Raw genomic sequence first — 25,331 nt, 5'->3', positions numbered from 1 at the left:
TAGTCGTATCTCCGGGTGGGCAGTTTGATTAGTTTTTCTTTTTTTCCATTCTGCTCAATATCCACATATTGCTATTCTAACTCGACAAATGAGATATTTGAAAGAAAAAAATGCCAGTTGAACCCACATAAAAGGCTATTTGTAACATCCATCAATTTTAATGGGATGCATCAAACCATATAGTCTCTAAGTCTTAAGACTTTTTCCAAAGCCGTGGCACATATTCTGAACCTCTAATGTGCTGAAAGTTAAATAAGTAAAGGCTGGTATTTAAACCTTATTTTTTCTGATCTTCCTTGATCCTTTCACAAGATCTAAGGTAATGCTTCATTCTTATACACTGTAAAACAAAACTACTTAGGAGTTTGAAGAAATAAACAGAAAGAAAAAATAACATATATGGTTACTTTCAGGCCAAAACCATTATTTTTGGCTCCACTTCTGGCTGTTATGTAGAAAGTTGGTAAGGGCACTGCTCCTACTCTAACAACAAATCTGATCTCCAAAATTATAACTTTTCTATTTAACAGCAGAGAGATGAAATCACAGGGCAACCTACACATCTAAATGTAAGGAAATACAAGCGATTACAGAAACAGAAAAACAGATGGGACTTGAACAGTGGCTCATTTGTGAATAGCACAGGTGACAGAAATCAAGTACCATACAAGCAGGTAAAATCTACTAATGGCTGAGTGTAGGCTATTGTGAGATCACAGTACCCAACAGCTAAAACTCAGAGCACCTGCACCCACTCTCAGGCACTTTTAACACAAACTTCCACCAGGTGCTCATGAGAAAGAGGTATGGTAGAAGACTGGAGAAAACTTTCCTCCATGGTACAGCCTTGGAGAACGGGAGCATTCCATTTTAGAAATTTTTTCCATTTGGCAAAGGATCCAATATAGCTTGGCATAGCACTATTATAGTTATTTAAAACTTTGGTATTTGTTTATTTAGGCCACTGAATAAATACCCACAAATTTTTTTAAATTAAAATTACATAAAGCATGCTTTGTTACATAAAGTTGAAAAATCTCCTAAATATTTGAACATTTTAAAACACTTCTAAAAAGACCTGTGGGTCAAAGATAAGTCATAAGGAAAATTTTAAAATATTCTGAAATTAAGGAAAATGAAAACAATGGATTTGGAAAATTCAGAAAAGGCAATGCTTAAAAGAAAAATTTGTAGCATTAAATGTCTTTATTAGAGAACAAAGATTACATTTCTATATCTAAGCTTGCACCTTAAGAAACCAAATAAAAGAGGCCAGGTGCAGTGCCTCAAGCCTATAGTCCCAACATTTTGGGAGGCCAAGGCAAATGAATCATATGAGCCCAGAAGTTCCAGATGGCCTGCACAACATGGCAAAACCCCATCTCTACAAAAAGAATACAAAAATCAGTTGGGTGTGGTGGGGTACACCTGTAGTCCCAGCTACTTGGGAGGCTGAGGTGGGAGGATCATCTGAGGCCAGGAGGTCAAGGTTACAGTGAGCTGAATGAAATTGTGTCTCTGCACTCCAGCAAGATGCTGTCATACATACATACATACACACACACACACACACACTGCTGTCATACACACACACACACAATAATTTGTTCTTTGAAAAGATTAAGAGGAAATAATTCTCATTTCACGAGGCAAACATTATCAAATCAAGAACGTTACAAGAAAAGAAAACTATGAACCAATACCTCATAAAGGTAAATGATAATGCATTAAAAAAATTGGAATGATGTACACTGCAATAATATTAATTGCATCTCTGGGTGGACAGTTTGATTAGCTGTTGTTTTCCATTCTGCTTAATAACCACATTGCTATTCTAACTAGACAAATGAGATATTTACAGGTGAATATTTATCATCTATTTATAAAGGGATCAGTTGAAGAAAACATTCTTGAAAGTGCCAAAAAAGAAGATGGTTTTAGATCATCTTGTAATTCAAAGAATCAGCCCAGCTTGAATACTTTTACATTACAGAAATATCTTCAAAATTACAAAATCACCTGTTTCGCACAATTTCTCATTCTTGGGAGCATATAAATTTCCTCGAGTTCCTTTTGTCTTTCTTCTTCTTCTAATCGTCTTCTTTGATCTTCTGGAATAATCTCCTCCCAATTCTTTGAATTTCTTTCAGGTTCCAACTCAATGTCATCCTCATCCATATTTGAGAAGTTGGCAACCTGATAAATTTCAGAATTTTAAGAGTAACTGTTACAGAAAAATTGATCCCCAATTTTTAAGGGGGAGGAACTGGCATGCCTAAATATCCTCAGGACAATGAATATGACTGTGGACTAAACCAAATTTAACTTCTAAACAATCTAGATTCATTTTTTCATTAGGGCAAAGCAGATCAAATGAAATGACTTCTAATAATCCTCTAGGAATGATTTTCTTTTGCCCTACTGCTCATCAAAATTAGTAGCATCACAGAACTAAAAGCAGTTAACAGAACAAAAAAAAGTAATTTGTACTATTAACATGTTAAATAATCTGCAGAAGTTCTCATACCAGTCCATCTACCAAGTACTTAGAACAACCTAACAGCATTTTTATGATCATGAAAATACTATCTAAAGAGCTACTGGCAGAGACACAGAGCTCTGAGAGCATACTATTGTGAGTATTAATGCAAGGTCTGGTATAGAGTGAGCACATATTAAAGCTAACTACCAGGGCCAGGCAAAGTGGCTCATGCCTGTAATCCCAGCACTTTGGGAGGCCCTGGTGGGTCAATCATTTGAGGTCAGGAGTTTGAGACCAGCCTGGCCAAGACGGTTAAACCCCGTCTACTAAAAATACAAAACTTAGCTGGGCATGGTGGTGCGTTCCGGTAATCTCAGCTAGTTGGGAAGCTGAGGCAGGAGAACTGCTTGAACCAGGACCTGGGAGGCAGAGGTTGCAGTGAACCAAGACTGGCCACTGCACTCCAGCCTGGGCTACAGTGAGACTCTGTCTCAAAAAAAGAAAACAAAAATAGCCAGGCATACTGGCACACGCTTGTAATCCAAGCTACTCGGGAGTCTGAGGAAAGAGAATCGCCTGAGCTCGGGAGGTGGGGGTTGCAGTGAGCCAAAATCATGCCACTGCACTCCAGCCTGGGTGACAGAGTGAGATTTTTCTCTCAAAAAAACAGAGAAAAAAAATGGCTAACTATCAATACTAGTACATTAAAATTTACATTAATATATAGCTGGGTGAAGATAAGAAAACTATGCTATCCTACATAAAGAATGAGGCTGAATACAGCCTGCATTGATTCCTGTTATTTAAATGACAGCCTTAAAATCAACTGTATACATACCAATTAAATGCTATAAAAATAACCTATATTTACTTAACAGGTTTTCAAATTATCTATTACTCAAATTAAAAGCCAAGAGTATAAACTTTATAGGAAAAAAGAATTAATTAGACCATGCTCAGAGTACCAGTTCCAAAAATCTTCACCTCTTAACCAGGATTACTGAACAGTCTTCTATCTAATCTCCCTGCTATAGTTCTTGTCTCACTACAGTCAATCATCCACACAGTAGCCAGTGATTCATTAAAATTATAAAAGTTTTTTATTCACTGTGTGGGGTACACAGATGTTCCATAAATATTGTCAAATGAACATATGAAATGAATTGATCCTTAAAAACCTCAGTTCATAGAAAAGAGGTAAACAAATGGCACTCATCTTACTCCACGAGGTCAGCTGACTTATGTTGCTTTAGACTCCCTTAGACTTACTGACCCTCAACAAACCAGGGATATTAAATATAAATATACAGTAGCTTATTGCTTGCTTTGACTGATTTACTAGAGTTTTCTTATTTGTGATAAGTTAATGTTAATAACTGCTTCAATAAAAAATAAGCTGAAAGCTTTCAGTCATGGAAATCTAAATAAGAGATCACACTAATTGATTTATTTATCCAAATATTTAAGGACATGCTATTTGCCAAGCAATATTCTAGTTGCGAATTAGGAAACAGCAGCTCTTTCCACCCAACTAAATGTAACTTCATAAACGGATTTGGTCTCTTTCAAATTAGTTTGCTACTGGTTTGTCTGAACAAGGGAGAGTAGTTTTTATATAACATAGCAAATTTTAAGACAAAAATTATATTCCTGATTATGCTTAAAGAAAAATTAACAAATCACTAAATGACAACTCAATTCCTCTCAATTTATGTAATTATAAGGAAAATTTTGTTTAAATCTACCTTGAACTGGGAAAGCAATTCATCTCCAACGGTTAAAGGACCTGGTTCATTTTCATGAGTTTCAGCCCTCTTCAAGATTTCATCTATATCCATTTCCTAAGATTAGAAAAACAATCTTTAAATATACTTGAATCCTTCCATCCTATCAAATAGACAACACATATTCTGAGGCAGGTTTTTGTTTTTTTTTTTTTTAACCTGGGGCTCTTGTTCTTCGCCTTCAGGTTCCTTAAAAAGCTCCTCAGCACCAAACTTTAAAATGGCTGATAATTCTTCTTTATTGAAAGGAGTAGAACTAAAATAGGAAAAACAAAAATGCTTAACATTAACAGTTAAAAATATAACATTTACACATGACTTTTATTAATTGCTGACATTTTCATTCAGTTTTATTAAAACAATTACATGAAGAAGTTAGATAAATCAAGTATTAGTATGGTTTTTTTTTTTTTTCTGAGACAGTGTCTCACTCTCACCCAGGCTGAAGTGCAGTGGCACAATCTTAGCTCACTGCAACCTTCACCTCCTGGGCTCACCTGATCCTCCCACCTGAGGTTCCTGAGTAGATGGGAGTACAGGCATGTGTCACCATGCCCAGCTAAGTTTTTGATTTTTTGTAGAGGTGGGGTTTCACCATGTTGTCTAGGCCAGTATATTTATTTTTAAATAAGAAACTTGAAGCATAGAAGTTAAAGAGATTAACCCTATAATTACAAATCTATAGTAATGAAACAGGTATTTCTAGTTTTCTAACTAGAAATTAGTCCAAAGTCTTCCAAAATATAAAAAGTACAACACTGAATACATTTCTTCAATGATCTACTTATAGTGATATAACATGACAGGAAAATGAATATACTGGCTCTAAAATGACATTTTTTATAATAAAGTAACCACCTTGATGGGGCAGAACCTGTATGTAGTACTGTCTTCCCAGTTGTGTCCATTCTTTGAATTACAAGATGATCTAACACCATCTTCTTTTTGGCCCTTTCAAGAATATCTTCTTCAACTGATCCCTTTGTAACTAGACGATAAATATTCACCTGTAAAAATACACACGAGCAAACAAATTGCAGTATTAAGGATTTGTTCTGCTAATCTGACATGCCTAAACATTGGCACACAGATTGAAGCTCATTCCACGTGAAGTTTTCACTGGTTAAAAGCAAAATGAAAATTTTAAAAAGATGTGTAAAGCTAGAGTTCCGCAACTTAAGAGACTATTTTGAAACTATACCTTTCCTTCCTTCTTAACATTTTGGTAAGGAGATTCTATTTGCTTATTTTTGTTGTTCTAAAGGAATGACAGTAATTTTTAAGTTATGATTTAGCTGTGGAAAATTGGGAGTGGGGGGCATGTAAACTTCTGACAACCTTATACTCATTGCCTCAATTCTAATGTTTCATCACTTTATATAATGCAAAATTCTATGAACAACTCATCAAGTTAAAAAGAAGCCCGCCATAAAACAAACTCCCCAAAATTGAAAAGAAGTGGTGTAGTAAATTTTCCCTATTTCTCTAGGTAAAGGATCAGCACCACCATTTAAAGGTATTTTGTTACAATTATAAAATGAGACTGCATTTATATGTGGTGAATCTTGTAAGCACATGGACAAAATACAGACTAATAAAAAGGTTGTATATGCTACTCAAACTCTCTTTCAAGTTAAAATAAGCAAAGACTTTTTAAAGTTTTTGTTCTGAAATGAAAAACTGCATTTTATAGTTATGTAGTCATATAAGAATACAAGATCAAAACAGAATATATGATCCTATTTATACATAGTTATCTCAATTCTGTCAGACTCTCCAGGTGATTTTGGTAAACCAAGTTCCTCAGTATCCTATCTGTTAAACAGCAATATGATTGTTCCAGTGATCTTATCCTCTAGAGGATAAACTGAAATCACTTCCCTCCCCTCCCCGCAAAAAAAGAATTCTAAAACAGCAACATAATACAAATTTAAAATACCTGTTTCTTTTGCCCAATTCGATGGGCTCTAGCCTGTGCCTGAAGATCATTCTGTGGATTCCAATCGGAATCAAATATAACAACAGTGTCAGCAGAGGCTAAATTAATCCCTAGACCTCCAGCTCTTGTGGACAGCAAAAAGCAGAAATCCTGTAAGAAATTAAATAATCAAAATGAAACATTTTCAGTTGATTTTCTGAACTTAGTACATTACTAATTAAACAGAAAGGCAGTTTTTAAAACTAATATATAAACCTCTAGCAAGACCAACAAAAACACTCCAAAAATCAAATACATATGTTAATAACACCAAATTCAATACAGTTTACTTCTGGTGAAAAAGAAAGAAAATGGAATAACAAAAAAATGATGCTTCAAACTGTAAATTTTATTTCCTTAAAAAATAAAAGGCACATACCCAAAAAAAGAACTCTATGGAAAATAGTGGAAATTCCTTAAAGAACTAAAAGTATAACTACCATTTGATCCAGCAATCCCACTACTGAATATCTAGCCAGAGGAAAAAAAGTCATTACAGGAGAAAGATACTTGCACACACATGATTATAAAAGTATAATTCACAATTGCAACAATGTGAAACCAGCCCAAATGCTCATCAATCAACAAGTAGATAAAGAAACTGTGGTATACATATACGGCAGAATACTATTCAGCCATAAAAAAGAAATACTGGCATTCACAGCAACCTGGTGGAGACTATATTCCTTTTTCTTTTTTTTTTTTTTTTGAGACAGAGACTCACTCTTTTACCTTGGCTCACTGCAACCTCCGCCTCCCAGGTTCAAGCAATTCTCCTGCCTTAGCCTCCCGAGCAGATGGGATTACAGGAATGCACTACCACGCCCAGCTACTTTTTGTATTTTTAGTAGAGATGAGGTTTCACCATCTTGGCCAGGCTAGTCTCGAACTGCTGACCTCAAGTGATCAGCCCACCTGAGCCTCCCAAAATGCTGGGATTACAGGCATGAGCCACAATGCCCAGCCTGGAGACTTATTCTGAGTGAAATAACTCAGGAATGGAAAACCAAACATTCTATTTTCTCATTCATAAGTAGGAACGAAGCTATGAGGATGCAAAGTCTTAAGAATGATACAAAGGACTTTGGGGACTCAGAGGGAAAGGGTGGGAAGGTGGTAAGTGATGAAACACTACAAATTTGGTTCAGTGTACACTGCCATGGGTGCACCAAATTCTTACAAACCACCACTATAGAACTTGCTTAACAAAATATCACTTGTTTCCCAAAAACCTATGGGAAAAAAAAATTTTTAAGTAAAGTAGAATATGTTGTTTTGTTTTTTTTTGAGACAGAGTCTCACTCCATTGCCTGAACTAGAGTCTATGAGCATGTCATAGCTTGTTGCAGCCTCAAACTCCTGGGCTAAGTGATTCTCTCACCTCAGCCTCCCAAGTAACTGGGACTACAAGCGAGTGCCACCATGCCCAGCTTATTTTTTTTTTACCTTTTTTTTTTTTTTTTGGTAGACAGCAGTCTCACTGCTTCCCAGGGTGGCCTCAAACTCCTGGCCTGAAGTGATTCTCCTGCGTTGGTCTCCCAAAGTGCTGGGATTACAGGTATGAGCTACTGTGCCCAATCTAATTTATTTTGAACCACATTAAAATAACTGTTCCATGCTGAAACAGTATTGATAATAAAGAGTACAATTCTTGGCTGGACCTGGTGGCTCATGCCTGTAATCCCAGCACTTTGGGAAGCCAAGGCGGGTGGATCACCTGAGCTCAGGAGTTCAAGACCAGCCTAGCAACAAGGCAAAACCCCATCTCTACTAAAAATACAAAAACTACCCAGTCACAGAGGTGTGCACCTGTAATCCCAGCTACTTGGGAGGCTGAGGCATAATAATAGCTTGAACTCAGGAGGCGGAGGTTGCAGTGAGCTGAGATCGCACCACAAAAAAAATAAAATAAAAATAAAATTCTTAGGTTTAACTTAGAATAGTGACTTTAAAACCTCATTTGCTGATCGAAGATGGCTAACCCTACTCTTTTTTATCAAGCTGGACATAAAGATTTAAAAAAAGTCTGAATAATATAATAATGTAATATACTAATACTAAATCAAAATTACTTATAATTTAAAAAACAAGAATACATACCTCTGATCCCTCAGCATTAAAATGATCTAGAGCTTGTTTCCTCAGTTCTCCTTTTATTGATCCATCTAATCTCTAGAATAAAACACATTAAAATACTGCATATAACAGAATCAAAATGTTACAAAGCAATTAAAATCAATTATAAAATTAAGTAGAAATGTAAAGCATGTCCTTTACTAAAACTATAATAGAAAGTACTTACTAGACAGTAAAATAATGCTCAGGCATTCTGTCTCTAGTCTGTGCTCCAAATCACTAAGACTGCAACCTCAAGAGTAAATACAGCATAGGCTGTCATACTAGCCTGAGTTCCATTCTAAGAGATATGTGATTAAGTACATAGCTGTTTACAAACACCTGAAACAAGTTTCATATCATAACATGATATACTGTATTACACGCTCATGTTTTGTCATTTTACTTTCAAATGTTGGTACAACCTGATTAAACTGATTCACAGATCCATTTACAATTCAGGGTTTTTCTTGCTGTTTTTTCGTTTTTTTGAGACTGTTTCCTTCTTGTAGCCCAGGCTGGAGGGCAGTGGCACGATCTTGGCTCATCTCAACCTCCGCCTCCCAGGTTCATGCGATTCTCCTGCCTCAGTCTCCTGAGCAGCTGAGATTACAGACACCCACTACTACACCTGGTTAATTTTTGTATTTTTAGTAGAGACGGGGTTTCACCTGTTGGTCAGGCTAGTCTTAAACTCCTGACCTCGGGTGATCCGCCCACCTGGGCCTCCAAAAGTGCTGGGATTGCAGGCATAAGCCACTCAGCCAACAATTCAGTTTTAAAAACACTGATTAAGTCCAGTGTGGTTACTAGAACAGCATTGGTGTCAACTGAGAACATACACAGGGAAATTACTGAGCTCTACCCAAGACCTACTGAAGAGGTTTAGCAAAGGCCATCCAGTTAATTCTGATGCACACTAAAGTTTGAAAATTATTGGTATGAAGCATCATGGGCTCTAGTCAAGCGGCTGCATTTGAGTATCTTATTCACTGGGCATCTTGAGCAAGTGATCTGACTTTCCTCCACAAACTTCTTCTCCATGTCAGTTCCACTTTAAGTAAAATAGATATAAAAGCAGTCCCTCCTTCATAGACTATCAAGAACTCGGTGAGAGAGCATAGGAAAACACGTATCACAGTGCCTACACATACTGAATGCTTATTAAACATTAGCTACTATTTCAATTTATAATGGCAATGATTTTATAATTATTAACTGGTTATAGACTAGAAATAACTTGCCTACTAGGATCCACGCATTTAACTGATGAATTAAACTAATATTTTGGGAAGCCATATGCCAACCTTTGTTTTGTTACTATATGAAATTTGACTCTGAAAAGAAAAATATAATAAACATTTTAAATTATGTATTCTAAGTGGTTTTGGTTTAAGTGAAATGCTCTAAATTATCACCTAAACAAAGTAGGGAAAGAGATGTCTATTACGATTTAAAAAAATTAAAATAGTGTTTTTTTCTTTTCCACTAAAATACAAATTAGTACACATTTTAAGAATGGTGGCATCTCATCACTGTGGCATGACCTAAACCAAATAAAATTAAAAATGATTCTCTCCAGGAAGTGACCTGAGAATAAGAAGGGATTAGTGGCAGAGAAGTGGTGCTTATGAACACTCAAAATTAGCCAAACTCATTTTTTGTTTGACCATGTACACAATAATTTGTTTAAAAACAAATCAACACAGGGGCTGGGCGCGGTGGCTCATGTCTGTAATCCCAGCACTTTAGGAGGCCAAGGTAAGCGGATCACCTGAGGTTGGGAGGTCGAGGTTGGGAGTTCAAGACCAGCTTGACAACATGGAGCAACTCCATCTCTACTAAAAACACAGAATTAGTCAGGTGTGGTGGTGCATGCCTGTAATCTCAGCTACTCAGGAGACTGAGGAAGGAGAATCACTTGAACCCGGAAGGCGGAGGTCACCATAAGCCAAGATTGTGCCATTGCACTCCAGCCTGAGCAACAAGAGTGAAACTCCATCTCAAAAACAAAAAACAAAACAACACAGGGCAGGAGAGGAAGGCAAATTGGAAGGACAGGAGGAATAGCTAAAGCGTACAGGTTTCTTTCTGACGAAAATGTTCTAAACCACCTGTGTGACAATTACACACAGCTGTGAACATAGTAAAAAGTACTGAATTGTATACTTTAAATGGGTAAACTATATGGTATTGGAATTACTTATCAATAAAGGTGTTTTCAAAAACCTCAACTAATGGTACTCTTCTGTTTTCCCCTAAATTACTGTAATATTTCTCAATGATGTTCACATGACCAAATACTTGTCTTTCTTCACAACACTTACCTGAATTGTAATGTTCTCTTTATTTGTGATTACCTGCTTGATGTCTGTCTCCTATGAGATTATAAGCTCTGACAAAGCAAGGATTGTGTATTGAGTCCCATTATTATAATTTTACAGCTATTTTACTATCTGCACTAAATATACACCATTTACTAGCTGTATTTATAAATGTCTGCTATGTTCCTAATACTCTTCATAAAATTGCTTCAAGAATTAAATAATTAGATGTAAAGTACTGAAAATAGAACCTGACTTTAAACACTCATCAATATTAGCTTTAGTTATATTGAATAAACTTCAATATAAATTTTGAATAAATAGATGAGAATTTTGGTCTTTAGTTTCTTCTCTAACGTTGTCTAGTTTTACTCAGCAAACACTGCATCAGCTAACTATGAGCACAACAGTCATTAGAATCTTGGTAGCATTCACATTCAGAGATTGCTTGTTGTTTCCTTCATTCAGATTAAAGACTAAAGGCTTCCCTGCTTTTAGATCTGTCCAATCAAGAAAACTCTGCCTTAGATCAGTTTCTAAAATCTAAAGCAAGTATAGAAGAAAAAGGCAAAATTAAAAGAAAATAAAAATTAGAGGAAAGGAAGAAAAATTTTATTGCAATACATAAAGTCAAGAAGAAAAAAGGGAATGACAAATTTTTTTTAAGGCAGACATATCTCTTTAAAGGAAAAGTATATCTTATATAAAAACCTAAACACTTACAAAACAATTTCAAAGGTAATTCTGTGAAATATGCTCAGGAATTAGATAAAATTTAAAACAAGTACAATTAAATGCTTACTTGAAAAGGAAATTGACGGTATTTCAAATATTCTGCAAGTATATCTAACATCCGCACCATTTGTGAAAAAATAAGAACTCGATTGCCTCGTTCTCTTAGGCGAATTAATAGCTTGTCAAGAAGAATCAATTTTCCGCTACTACGAATTAAGTGCTATAGAAACGATAAAGTTGTTATATGTTAAAAGATGTGATAAGTTGTCCATGTAACACTTTAGTTGCCTGAATTATTTTAAATTGAGATTTTAAATCTTCATATCATTAGACAACAACTTATTTCACTTTTCTAAATTTCTAAGACCTTTATTTACCATTCACTCTATGACTTAAGCTAACATTTTCCTTGCCATATCACACCTAGGTTTTTGTATTGTCAGGGAGGTAAAAAGTACTATTTCACTCTGTTTGCTAGTTACTATACCACAGTGTTTCTCCAAAAATCTTAGCTGAAGAGCAATTACACTGGAGGCAGAAGCAACTAAGCAAACAAAGGTTTAAGAAGAGTAAGCAAATGAATTCTAATGTATTAATATTAGATACTGATCCTAGCCTTTCAATGCACTACAGTGGCTGGAGTACAGTTGTGCCTTCACACTTCTGATTTATCTTTCAGAAGTACCAGGAAGGGCTAAGATGTGAGGTCAAGATATCCTTTAGACTACCATTTACCAAATCACAAATGCAGCATAATTAGTATTAATGAATTTTTTTAATAATTATGAATGTATTGTAGGATTTTTTGCTGGATAAGTTACTATCGTCCATGGTTTGAGAGGTCTGTTTTTAGAAAATGCATCAAAATAATTAGATAAATTAGAATTTTAAAATCTTTTCCACAAAGATTAAAAAATAACTGAGACAATTATTTAAGGCAGCACTAACTAAAGAGAACCAATATACTGAAGCATTGAGCCATTTTCGATTGTAAAGTGAATAAACATTTCTAGAACTTTATCACAAAGTAACAACATTTAAAAATTCTTACTTGTAAGGCCTCCTGTTTATTATAGAATTCATTATTATCTGGTGGTTTAATGAGGTAGCAATGGTTACAACATTTCTTTAGCTCCATCATAATGTTCAAAAAGCCTGAGGTACTGCCCTTGGAACCTTTGCTGAGGGCTTTGTAATTCCTAGTTAAAATCCATCTTAAAAAAAAAATCATAAAAATGATGTTTAGCAGAAAAATTACCAGGATAAATTCTAAAAGCATTTAAAAAAAAAAAAAAAACCTAGTACCAAAGTAAAATTGTACTGTCATGAAATTCACAATTGGATATACAATGGACCAAACCTCTTTCATGATACTCATGAGAACACCACTTATTTTCTGAACCATTAGCTACACAGAGAAAAGGCTTAATGTAACATAATTATTATACTGTATTAAGCCTTTTCCCCTCAAATTTGCTAAAAAGATAGTCAGCTGCATTATTTATCTTAATCTTCTTACAACTTTCACTGCGTTAGACAGCAAATGAAATTGGATCTTTGGCATGGACCTAAAACAAACCTGAGGATACCTTGTTTTAGCCACACTGCCTTCTCTAGATTGCAATTACACAATACATATGCAACTTACAGAAAACAATTTGGTGCTATTTTACTACTCCAAACTATACCATTACCTGTGCTCGCTTTGGCAGCATTTATACTAAAACTGGAAGAATACAGAGATTAGTACTGTCCCTGTACAAGAATGACATACAAATCCATGAACACTCCATATTTTTTGTATATGTACATCATAAATACTACACACTCGTGGAAGATAAATGATGAAATAATGTCCTTCAAATAAAATAATGTCCATGGATGGAGCTAAAGACCATAATTCTAACTGAATTAACACATAAACAGAAAACCAAATACTGCATGTTCTCACTTGTAAGTGCGAGTTAAAACACTGAGCACATATGGATATAAACATGTAACACTGTGGACTACTAAAGGTGGGCAGGAGGAAGGGGAACATGGGTTGAAAACTACCTACTGCTTACCACACTCACTACCTGGATGCAATATAACCATGTAACAAACCTGCATGTGTACTTCCAGTATCTAAAACAAAAGCTGAATTTAAAAAAGAAAAATTTCCTCTCATTATGACCTTTTCTACCTTTTATTTTCTTCCTTTTTACAAGGTCAGTTTTCAAAGGGACTTGAAAGTCTCAACTCTCTAGTGTGCCTATTCTTTTTTTTTTTTTTTTACCATCTTTTTACCACTAGTTGTATAGGCACTTTCCCAAAACTTGAATGGAAAGCAAAATAAAACACATGGACAATGCTCAATGCCATAAGAGGTAATCAAGAAAAAAGGACTATTTTTCCTTATCCAGAAAAAATTTATTAATTTCTCTAGCGACAATAATTCTAAAATGTTTTACAGAAATTTATGGCAGTATCTTATTACCTCAGTTGCCAAAAAGTACCTTGAAGAGTTTAAGTTCAATATCCATGATATATGACTAGCACTGAGTGAATTACAGGTGAATGTGTCTTCTTCCTGCTTTGACTTTCCTTTCCAACCTTTCTATAAAATGCATTGCTTTTTTTCAAAGAATCCCATAACAAAATTAGATAATCATCATTGTTCACTACAAAATATACTCTTGTCATAACTAAAATTTGAATATTATCAAGCACCTAGATCTACCTACAACCTATAGGAAATACAGGGGATACTTTTAAACTATTCTAGAAGGAAGTACTACGCAAAATCTAGATTGTGGAAAAATTATACAGAATTAACTGTTTTCCTATTTTGTTAAAAATAAATTTTAACAAAAAAGAAGTAACTATAGATAAGCAACTCAGAGACAAATCAATTGCCATATATAAACCTATCTCAATCCTGATTCAAGTAAACTTAAAAAAATTTTTTTCAGACAACAGAGAAAAACTCAACACTGATACTGAATATTGGTATCAGGAAATTACTTGATTCTGCTGAGAGAGCAATCATTTCCTAAATTATTGTGAAAATTTTAAAGTGGGTTATTTATTTTAAGACGGGTCTCACTGTCACCCAGGCTGGAGTACAGTGGCATGACATCGGTTCACTGCAACCTCTGCCTCACGGACTCAAGCAATCCTCCCACCTTAGCTTCCCAAGTAGTTGGGACTACAGGTATGCACCACCACTCAGGGCTAATTTTTTTGTATTTTGGGTAGAAACAGGGTTTTGCCATGTTGTCCAGGCAGGTCTCAATCTCTTGAGGCTCAAGCGATCTGTCCGCCTCAGCCTCCCAAAGTGTTGAGAAGACAGGCATGAGCCACTGTGCCTAGGTGGTACTAGTATTTTTAAAAATCAATTATTAGAGACACATAGAAAAATGTTTATGGAAAACTCTCTGACTTGCTTCAAAAGAAAAGGGACTGGGGAAAATGGGGATGATCAGAAATATAAAACAACTGACTATGAGCTGAGAGTGAATCTGGGCCTAGGCACAGTGGCTCACACCTGTAACCCCAGCACTATAAAAGGCTGAGGCCGGTAGACTGCCTGAGGCCAGGTATTCCAGACCAGCTTGGCCAACATGGCGAAACCCTGTCTCTACTAAAAATAAAAAAATTAGCAGGGCATTGTGGGGCACACTTGTAAATCCAGCTACTCAGGAGGCTGAAGCACTAAAATCATTTGAAACCGGAAGGTGGAGGTTGCAGTGAGCCAAGATCATGCCACCTGGAGTACAGAGGGAGACTCCATCTCAAAAAACAAAAAAAGAAAGTGAAGCTGAGTCATGGGTAGAAGAGTTCATTAAATTATCCTATTTTTGTATAAGTCTGAAATTTTCCATAATAAAAATTATGCAATAAGGATATTCTTTCAAATGTATAGCACCTATTTATTTACCATAAAATATAAATGTTTCTGAAACTCCAAATGATTTGTATCAATGTATTTCATTTTTATGTAATTAAATGTTTAGATATTAGAACAGATTTTCCTTTCTGATTCTTTGAAAAGTGCTACTGTATAGTTATTAACATATAAATTTACACCAGCTATGATTTGTTAATACTCTTCAAAAAGCAACAGGGCCTAAAATTTTGTTCTAAGTTTCTTTTTATGGTCTCTATCTAGTTAATTGTCATAATCATATAATACCTTCATATAATGGAAATCCTCAGACTGAAACTCTTTACAAGGTAACAGTATGGTATCTAGGAAAGCAATTAATGATGTGTTAGAAGATCAATTACTCAGTCTTGTCACACATCATTTTGGACATGTCATTAAATCTCCCTTTGCCTCCTTATGGCACAAAATAAACTAATTCTAGAATTCGAGAATTGCAACAGCTCTAAGACACTATTGTAGAGAAGAAGGTAGGGGTACCAAGAGGAGGACACAGACTCCGGAAGGTGTTCAGAATTAAATGTTCAGAACATGTGCTCAGTGTACAGCTTACTTGTAATATTGTTTCTGTAAAGCACTCATTTCCATTCTTAAAATCTGCTCAACCTTGGCAGGAAGAGATTTTTCCACATCTTTCTTAACTCGGCGTAACAGAAACGGCTCAAGCTCCTTGTGAAGGCTTGCATAACCATATTCTCTCCCTTTGCCATGTTCTTCTTCAAAATCTTCCCAGGAAGAAAACCTTTAAAATTTAAGAAATTGCAAAATCACTAGAAAAAGTCAAATTGTGTATGAGACTTTTTTTTTAGGGGAGTCATTTGTAAAGAAAACAAATAGAGATTTTTAGAAAAAAAAATTAGCTAAACTTAGTTATTTCTAAAAATCTTCCTCCCAAGTAGAGGTATGATGAAATATAATTAATTGTTTTATAAGTTGTGATTCTTGATTCAAGTGAATATGAAGTGTTTTGAAGTATGGTAGTAATTATCACTAAAATATTTCTCAAAAATATTCTTTTCAAGTTCTGGACCAAGTTCTAGATTTACTGAAAGAGAACAAGTAGTGATCTTAGGGAACATATTTAGCTTTGTCTAGTCTAGTTTTCCTCATTTAGAAAAAGGGATTACCAGCACCTCATTGTTGTTACTCCAAATTAAATACAAAAAATGGCACTGTGTTAGTTTTCCAAGCAAGGTATATTTTGAACATGCTCAAAACGTTCTGATTTATTATACATGGCTTATGTTTATTAGCAAAATTGAAAAATTTAAATAGTATTACAAAGTAGCTAACCCCATTTTCCTTTTTTAAAAATTCTTTGTAATCTGTGATCTAATCTTTTAAGGCAATAAAAACTCTTACTGATCTTATTACCTGGGTTTTTCCTCACTAAACATAACTATACAAAACTTCGAATTTGTCTTACTTTTCTGGCATAATGAAATGTAGCAAAGACCAGAGCTCTTTGAGGGAATTTTGTAGAGGAGTTCCAGTGATAAGGAGACGATGATTAGATTTAAAATCTATTAAAGTTTTATACAGAAGGGAGTCATCATTCTTTAATCGATGTGCTTCATCAACACCTATAAATGCCCAATTCAGACCTCCAAGGAATGCCTTAAAATAACAGAAAAACAATATTTTGAGAAAAACTGAATTCAAATTTAAACTTCCCACTTAATCTGAACTCAAGTATTAAAATGAAACAAATGAAAATTAAAAACTGTCTAATTTTCAAACAAAGAATTATTTCAAGATTTATTACAATGCCTAAGTAACTCACCACATATTCCTTCTATGATGAATTTAACCACTAGAACATAATATCAAGCCAAATTTTTATTAGCTTATAAACTGATAATTAACAGAGAAAAATCAGCAGTGTCATTTAAAATTTTTATGAAGATTTTTAGCCTAACTCCAATAGAGGCCTCTATTAATATCAATGTGAAAAAAAACTATGACACAAATTCAGAACAGTGTCTTATTCCAAGAGTTGGTACAATTCACTGCACTTTCATGAACTGTAGAACTCTCTTATAAACTCAGGTCTCTGAGTTAGAACTGGGCTGATTCTGCTACTTAAGAGCTGTGTTACCACAGGCAAGTTGAGACATTCATTTCGTAAGACTGATTTTCTTTTCAATAAAGTAGAGAAAGTGAATATAAAGTAGATGGAGGAATTAAGTGAGGCAGTATCTATAAAGCCTTCATTGCATCACACAGTGGTAAATCCTATTAGGTATCTTCCTCTTCTTTAAAGAGCTTACAAATCAATACACACTGTATAAAATGGTTTCATTAGGTTGAGTTGGCAAGCTTTTTCTATAAAAAGCCAGATAGTAAATATTTCAGACTTTACAGATAAATACGTAGTCTCTTGTCACATATTCTTTCTATGACCCTTTAAAAGTAACCTTTCAAAAAGTAAAAACCATTCTTAGTTCAAGAGTCATTAAAAAAATAAGACCACAGGCTATAATTTGCTGACTCATGATTTAGACTATTCTCTCATCTTGTCCACAGCATAAAGAACTGATATACAATAGACAGAAATACCTGAGAAATAAATACATACCTTATCCTTTAATAAAATTTCGTAAGTTGTTAGCAGTATATTAAATTTTAACCGTTTGGTCTGAGGATGCATCCATTCATGAGTTCTTATCTATCAAGAAATTTGAAGGACAATTTTAAGACAAACATCAAGCAAATTATACTTTTACTTACATATCTAAAAATTAAAATCCATCCAAATACATAAATAACTGTAAATACGTTTATGTAGTTCTTCTTTATATAGCCCAACATGCTATGTAAATCTTGTAAATAAAATATAAATACCACAGCACTTCTTAAAAAATGAAGCACATCTTTCACAAAAGAAAAATTCTTATTAAACAAAACACAAAAGATTAATTCATTCAATAATGTAACATTTATGACTGAAATATAATGTCTGGGGTTTGTTTCACAGTAGCTAGGAAAGTAGTGTGCAGAGGTATAGACAAAACAAAACTAGCAGTAAATTTGTGAAACTGAAGATGAGAACATGACAGTTTATTACATTCTTCTGTCTGCTCTCATGTACATTTGAAATTCTCCATTTAAAATCTAAGGCTGGCTTGGTGGCTCGTGCCTGTAATCCCAGCGCTTTGGGAGGCCAAGGGGGCTAGATAGATCACTTGAGATCAGGAGTTTGAGACCAGCCTGGGCAACACAGTGAAATCCCCCCATCTTTACAAAAAATACAAAAATTAGCCGGGTGTAGTGGCAGGTGCTTGTAATGCCAGCTACTTGGATGGCTGAGGCAGTAGAATCACTTGAACCCGGAAGGCAGACGTTGTAGTGAGCCGAGATCACAATACTAATGTACTCCAGCTTAGATGACAGAGTGCCCCCCACCCCCCCCCCAAAAAACCTGTCATATATATGAAGTAACACTGAACCAAAACTGACTTTGTTATAGTCAATTCAATAGGTACTGAGAACTTATTTGTGGCAAGTTCTATGCCAGAAACAAAGATTTTTATAAAGACCAAGAACAAAACAAAAACCCTCATCCTTGTTAGGCCAGGCATGGTGGCTCAGGCCTGTAATCCCAGCACTTTGGAAGGCCAAGACAGGCAGATCACTTGAGCTTAGGAGTTCAAAACCAGCCTGGGCAATACAGCAAAATCCTGTCTCCACTAAAAAATATAAAAAATTAGCTGGGTGTGGTGGCGTGCTCCTGTGGTCCCAGCTGCCCAGGAAGCTTGAGCCCCAGAGACGGAAGTTGCAGTGAGCCAAGATCCCACCACTGCACTCTAGCCTGGGAGACAGAGTAAAAGCCCATCTTAAAACAAACAAACAAACAACAACAACAACAATAAAAAACACAAAAACACTCAATTTCAAAGACAAGTATATTCTGATTTCTACATTTATAAGGAAACCACTTACCATGTTTCTGCTATTAATGTCACCTAAATAAACCACAGCATTCATTTGAGAAGCCCATGTCTGAATTTCCCTTTGCCAGGAAGTGAGAGTGGAGAGTGGTACTACCAACAGAAAAGGTCCATATAATTGATGTTCATGAAACAAATAATTCAGAAATGAGATCGTCTGTATTGTTTTTCCAAGGCCCATTTCATCAGCGAGTATGCAACTATTTCCTCTACCAAGTTAAAAAAAAAATAGCACGTAAGGAAAGATTCAAATACACAAAGAAACCTTTTTACATCATGTGTATCTGTTTTTATGAAGTTAAATAAAATTAATCTGATAGGTATTATACAGAATATACCACTTTTATTAACTACAAATAATAAATGTAAAGGTATCTGGCTAAAGACTTAATCACTAATACTGTAAGGCAAGTAAAATGAGATTACCGTTTTAGGCCAGAAGAGGCTTAAAGATTAATTGTATTATGTTTAATCAATTATGAAGCCAATTATGCAATTCATCTACTAGTATAGTAGAGTCCAGATATATTAAATAAGTAAAAAGTGTATAACATAGATTAAAAAAAAAAAACTATAGCAAAATCGCAACCAAGAGTCACGAAAGTAGAATAGGGGCCATAGAAGACAGAAAAAAATTTAGACGACGAAGTAGATATTAAAATAACCAGGAAAAAGACAGCTATGCCGGGAACAGCATGGGATGAGAATGGATATGCATATTGATTTTTAAATTGAATAAAAATATATTTTAAAAAGGCAACAAACAAGTTAAACTCAAATTCCACTGGATTTTCTTCCCAGTATGTAATAATTATTGTTTATATACACTAGAAAATATAAAGACTAGCATATCAACTGCCAAAGGGTCCTTTATGTTAATGGAAATATTTTCTGAATCCTGTTGGCAAAATTCTTACTGTGTCAAATTAAATACATGATTCAAAACATACTTACTTGCACCAAGAATGAGCAAGCCAATTTAAACCATTCAGTTGATAATCTCTTAATTCTAAGCCCTCATGTCCTCCAATATAGGATGGCTGCTTCTTCAGGGCTACAAACCTTGGCCTTTGTTTTAATACCTTCAATAGAAATAAACACTATTATGTAGAATTATTAAATATAAGAAATTATACTAAAAGATAAAAACCTCAGCTTTACCGTAATCCTGAGATTTCATCTCAAATCATCAAGCTCAGATTCCGTTACTCAAAATGTATCGGAGGGTTCTATCAATACTGTTTTCTACTACTCTAACAAAAATGAGCTGTGAAATATCTTGCCTTCTTTTTAAAACAAAAATTTATAGAGAAAATTAAGTTCCTGCCAAAATATGAGTCTCATGTATTTCACAAGCAAAACCTTGTTCACAATAATTGCTCCAGCCTTAAGCTACAAATTAAACCATAAAACTGGCTTAGCTTACCATTCAATTTCCATATTCCAAGTTACCCTATGAAGAATGTAAATTCTTGTAATAAGGAAACAAAGTCCAGCAGTACACAGATTCCCAACACTATCACTAGTAACTTTGGGTAAGCTACAAGGATTCAGTAAGTATTGTGCAATGTAGTTCTGGATACTTTCCTATATCCCTCTCCTCCTTCTCTACCTTCTAAGAAAATATCCACTATCTTTAAAATTGAGCATATCTCTAGTTTCCAAGGATTTTTCTCTATTTAGTCTCCCAACTCTTCCCCAAGAGCAAACACCATAACCAACTTATCATCTTTCTGACACAGTGATGCTCAACAAGGATAAAAGGCAATACTACATTTAAGAAGATACATTGACCAAAACATCAATTACAACTTTTTTAAAAAGAGAAAGTTTGAAATAAAAAATTCTAAAACTGAAACCAAAACTAAATACACATAGCAATTGTAGGAAGTTCACTTTCTGTAAGACCTATTAACCAAAAAAAGCTTCTCCCTTAGTCTATCTGAAATCAGGATCTGACTCTTGTATTTAGGCTTTTAAATATTTATAAAGCATAAATATATTTTTAATAATTTAAAATGTCAGACAATACTCACTTTGCAATCTTTAAAAGGAGTGGTTTTTGATTGGTTCCTGCTAAAATACTCATCAATGCATGGTTGAAACTTTTTGGAAATGAGAGCTCCATCTTCCCAGCTGCACTCTGAGTATGGAAGGCCTTGCCATTTGCAGTAATAATCAGGATAACCAGCTGCTGACTTTTGATTGGAATGAGCTGTGAGATAAATCAGGCATTTACTTATTTTTTTCTTTTTTTTACATTTAATCATCAGATACATAATTCTTAGTAAAGGCTACAAATGTAAAATTTAGCTATCTAGTTTAACTGTTTTAATAAGAGCAAGCGACTGTGTTTGATGTGTAAGTGGTAAATTTATGACTTTTTTCAGAAAAAAAGTTTAACCAGAATCATTTATCACTAACCAATTATACGCTCCACTATTTGATACTGTTTATGTAGATCATCTGTAAGTTCTTGCTGGCAATTATAATATTCCACATCTTCTGGAGAAGCATTTTTCAACCTGAAAAATTAATCCAGGAACAGATTTAAAAATCTCCCATAAATAACCTATCACTCTCCCATCCCCAACACTATTTGTAGCACAAAATCTCCCATTGTGCCACTTTTGTGTGGGCCAAGTTTGAGTAATAAAGAAACTGAAATAGGAATAAAGCACCATTAATTTTTAAATAGAAATTGGTAATTTATAATGTATGAGACACACTCTACATGACTGTTACCAAGGACAGGTTTAGATAGGGCTACCCCTAGGAGTTTCACCTTGAGATGGAATAAAATCATCCCTCAACACCTGCAGGGGATTGGTTTAGGATCCTCTACAAATACCAGAATCTTGGGTATGCTCAAGTTCCTTATATGAAATGGCATGGTACTTCAATATAACCCACACACAGCCTGCCCTACACATTAAATCACCTCTAGATATTCTTATAATACCTAATACAATGTAAATGCAGTGTAAATAGTTGTTACACTGTATTGTTTTTAATTTGTATTATTGATTGTTGTACTGGTGTTTTTCACTGTATTTTTCCTCCGAATACTTTGAATCCATGGTTGATTGAAACCAAGGATATGGAAGCTGTGGACACAGAGGGCCAACTGTATTATAAAGGGTATAAATAGTTATTTTAGGCTTTCCTTTAATTTAATTATGTATTCTTTATTAATATAAAGGCTTAGTAACCTCTGAACTAAAAAAAAGTATATGACACACAGCATACTTACCATCTTTTTGTTTCCTGATCTTTTTTCTTATAATTATCCAGTTTTTTCATTCCTCTAACATTCTGCTGCTTGAGGGTTTCTTCTGTCTCCCAAGTGTTGTGGATATGGGACCATCCTTTCCATTTAATTAAATACTGAATCTCTCCTGGTTCTTTGTTTTTTTCAAAGCCTGCATTTGGGTCACCATCGGCTTCAATGGCATAGATGGTTGTAGTAGCACCAGTAGCTGAAAACACAAGCAGAAGACCTTCCTTCCATGTAATTCTGTTGTAGGATTGTATTTCAACTCAAAATTTCAAAAATATGAATATCAAAATATATACTCTTTTAAAAAGTAAATAAAGTATCAAGGGTATAGAAACTTACGGGAAATTCTATTATGCATAAATAAAAGAAACTCAGAATTTCAGAATTATCTAATATAATCCCTCCTCTTTCAAACTAGAAAAAATAAGACAGGTCCACCTGAGATCCCACATAATTACTCTATAATTATCCACAATATATGACATGTGGTCAGGTGGTTATTTTCTAGGAAGATACTCAGACTAAGCAAAGTATGCTTTTATAACAAGTAAAACAACAAAAAAAATCTACCCTCTTATCTTTCAACATTGTTGAAAACTCTTTAATACTTTACTATCTTTTTTTCTTTTTTTTTTTTTTTGAGACAAAGTTTCACTGTGTCACCCATGCTGGAAATCTCAGCTCACTGCAACCTCGGTCTCCTGGGTTCAAGCAATTCCCTTGCCTCATCTTCCCAAGTAGCTGGAACTACAGGTGCACACTACCATGCCCAGCTAATTTTTGTATTTTCAGTAGAGACGGGGTTTTGCCACATTGGCCAGGTTGGTCTAGAACTCCTGACCTCACATGATCCACCTGCCCTGGCCTCCCAAAGTGTTGCGATTACAGGTGTGAGCCACTGCACTTGGCCCTTTACTCTTGTAAATATTATTTAAACAACCAAACAATTTAATAAATGTTTTTGAAAAACTACCTCCTTTTCTCCCAATCCGACAATCCATAAACTTTTCTATGGTTTCAAATTCCTCTTCCTCAGGTTGAGGAACATCCTCTCCACAGACTTCCAGTAGGTCATCAGAATCTGTTTTCATTTCTTCATCCTCCTTATAGCTAACATTAACAGTTGCTTGGCGACGAGAACTTCTTTTATCATTATCATAATCTTCTTCATCATCCTCCTCCTCAGAGGAATCAATCTGTCTCTTTTTTTGTCCAAGAATCTTCTTTCCATTTTTTGACTTAGATCTAGGAAAGGGCAAGGAGAAAAAAAACAAGATTTAAGAAACTGTATACTAAAAGAATGAATACCTTCCACAACCAATTTTCACTATCAAACAGACCATACCTATTTTGAGGTTTCCTGCTTTTGACTTTGTTTTTTGGCTCATAATCAGATTCTGTTTCATCACAACTGCTTTTATCTCTCTCTTCTTCGGATTCTGAATCTGAACCAGACTGAGATGGAGATCCTGACCCAGACATTTGCCAATCTTCACTGTAGACAAAATTTATAAAGTATTTTTATTTGTACTTATACGACAAATTTTATCCCTAATAAACTACAAAGATGATCAAATCAACTAAACTATATTTCAGTTATTATCAAAAACACTGTTGCTTTTACTCATGCTAAAAATGATGGAACTGTAGAATAAAAACATTCTGGAAAATATTCTTCATAGACTTCTCTCACAACTCTAGTTTTGTTAATCACTTAGTCATACAGCAGTGAACAGCAAATAAATAAATATTTTAATTTTCATTATAGATTAAAACCTTGTATAATTATTCTACTTGCCCTCTCAAAAAAGAAATATTAATCCATGCCATTTTAATTCTCTAGAGGCTGTGATTCTGAAAAACACACTTTCACACTGATTTTCTAAATACTACATATTCATTAAGAAAAACTTACAGTATAGAAAAATGTAAAAGAAAAAATTGAAGCAGTAGTACCATCTCATTCATTGACTCCCTTACCTTTATTACTGTTTTTAGTCTATTAAGTCTATTTCATCCCAATCAACATGTAGAGAAAAAACACTGGATGAATGTTAATATTCTGCTATTATATGAAGTTCAAATGAAAGACACACATTTAATTCTTATAAATACACTATATCCCCTTTCAATTATGCTTCTGCTTCATTGCTTTGTATCTTTTGCACCAATTGTATTTATGATGAAGGCTATATAAACAAGCATATATGATAAAATCTGCTTATGATAAAAACATAATAGAAGCAAATTCTTTCTTACTTTGAGATCTCTTTAGGGCCTGCACACTGAAAATAGTCTCCATTTTACATTTTTGTAATACAAATTATAATTTTTATATCCAAGGAAGTCTATTGTCCCAAATTACTCATTTTTTTAAACATATTATTTGCTTGCACCCACACTAAGTTTAGAAATTCTCAAGTCAGTGGAAGAGTTAAAACAGCTAATAAGACACAGTAGTTGAAAATGCAATGATGCTGTATTTAAAAACTACAAGACAAATCTAAGAAAATTAATCAGAATCCAGCATGCCAATAAAGGGATTAAAAACATGATATAGTAATATTCATGGAAAAAAAATCCTAGATGATCCAATATATATCTATTAATTGGAGGACCAGAGAGATTCATAGTTTTGAAAAGGAAAAAAATCCAAAGATAAAATGATCAATTTTTCAGAAGAAAAGATAAACACACTAAAAGACATGAATCTTCATATTAAAAACCCATGAATCTTTTGGGGAAAATAATTAAC

General features: G+C 34.4%; 1 protein-coding gene and 1 non-coding gene across 5 annotated transcripts in view; one reads left to right on the top strand and one right to left on the bottom strand.

Annotated features, from left to right (window-relative positions):
- CHD1 (chromodomain helicase DNA binding protein 1) overlaps window positions 1-25,331 on the bottom strand; it is a 75,078-nt gene that overhangs the window by 24,707 nt on the left and 25,040 nt on the right. For all 4 annotated transcript variants that reach the window (XM_008991755.5, XM_002744746.7, XM_078365869.1 and 1 more), the window contains 18 exons: window positions 23,922-24,071; window positions 23,550-23,821; window positions 22,550-22,775; window positions 21,721-21,821; window positions 21,333-21,511; window positions 20,251-20,378; window positions 19,289-19,505; window positions 17,925-18,014; window positions 16,773-16,963; window positions 15,900-16,088; window positions 12,470-12,632; window positions 11,486-11,638; window positions 8,345-8,416; window positions 6,206-6,355; window positions 5,125-5,273; window positions 4,426-4,522; window positions 4,228-4,323; window positions 2,020-2,196 (listed from right to left, as the gene is read on the bottom strand). In XM_008991755.5, coding sequence (XP_008990003.3) covers window positions 2,020-2,196; window positions 4,228-4,323; window positions 4,426-4,522; window positions 5,125-5,273; window positions 6,206-6,355; window positions 8,345-8,416; window positions 11,486-11,638; window positions 12,470-12,632; window positions 15,900-16,088; window positions 16,773-16,963; window positions 17,925-18,014; window positions 19,289-19,505; window positions 20,251-20,378; window positions 21,333-21,511; window positions 21,721-21,821; window positions 22,550-22,775; window positions 23,550-23,821; window positions 23,922-24,071 — 2,800 coding nt within the window. The remainder of the gene's footprint in view (window positions 1-2,019; window positions 2,197-4,227; window positions 4,324-4,425; window positions 4,523-5,124; window positions 5,274-6,205; window positions 6,356-8,344; window positions 8,417-11,485; window positions 11,639-12,469; window positions 12,633-15,899; window positions 16,089-16,772; window positions 16,964-17,924; window positions 18,015-19,288; window positions 19,506-20,250; window positions 20,379-21,332; window positions 21,512-21,720; window positions 21,822-22,549; window positions 22,776-23,549; window positions 23,822-23,921; window positions 24,072-25,331) is intronic.
- LOC118151873 (U6 spliceosomal RNA) lies at window positions 13,115-13,218 on the top strand. Its single transcript, XR_004740276.1, has one exon. It is a non-coding gene; the product is annotated as a U6 spliceosomal RNA (small nuclear RNA).

This window comes from Callithrix jacchus, chromosome 2, assembly GCF_049354715.1.
Source record: "Callithrix jacchus isolate 240 chromosome 2, calJac240_pri, whole genome shotgun sequence".
NCBI lineage: Eukaryota > Metazoa > Chordata > Mammalia > Primates > Cebidae > Callithrix > Callithrix jacchus.
Note: the sequence above shows the minus strand (reverse complement) of the source record. Positions and strands in the feature narration are given on the sequence as shown.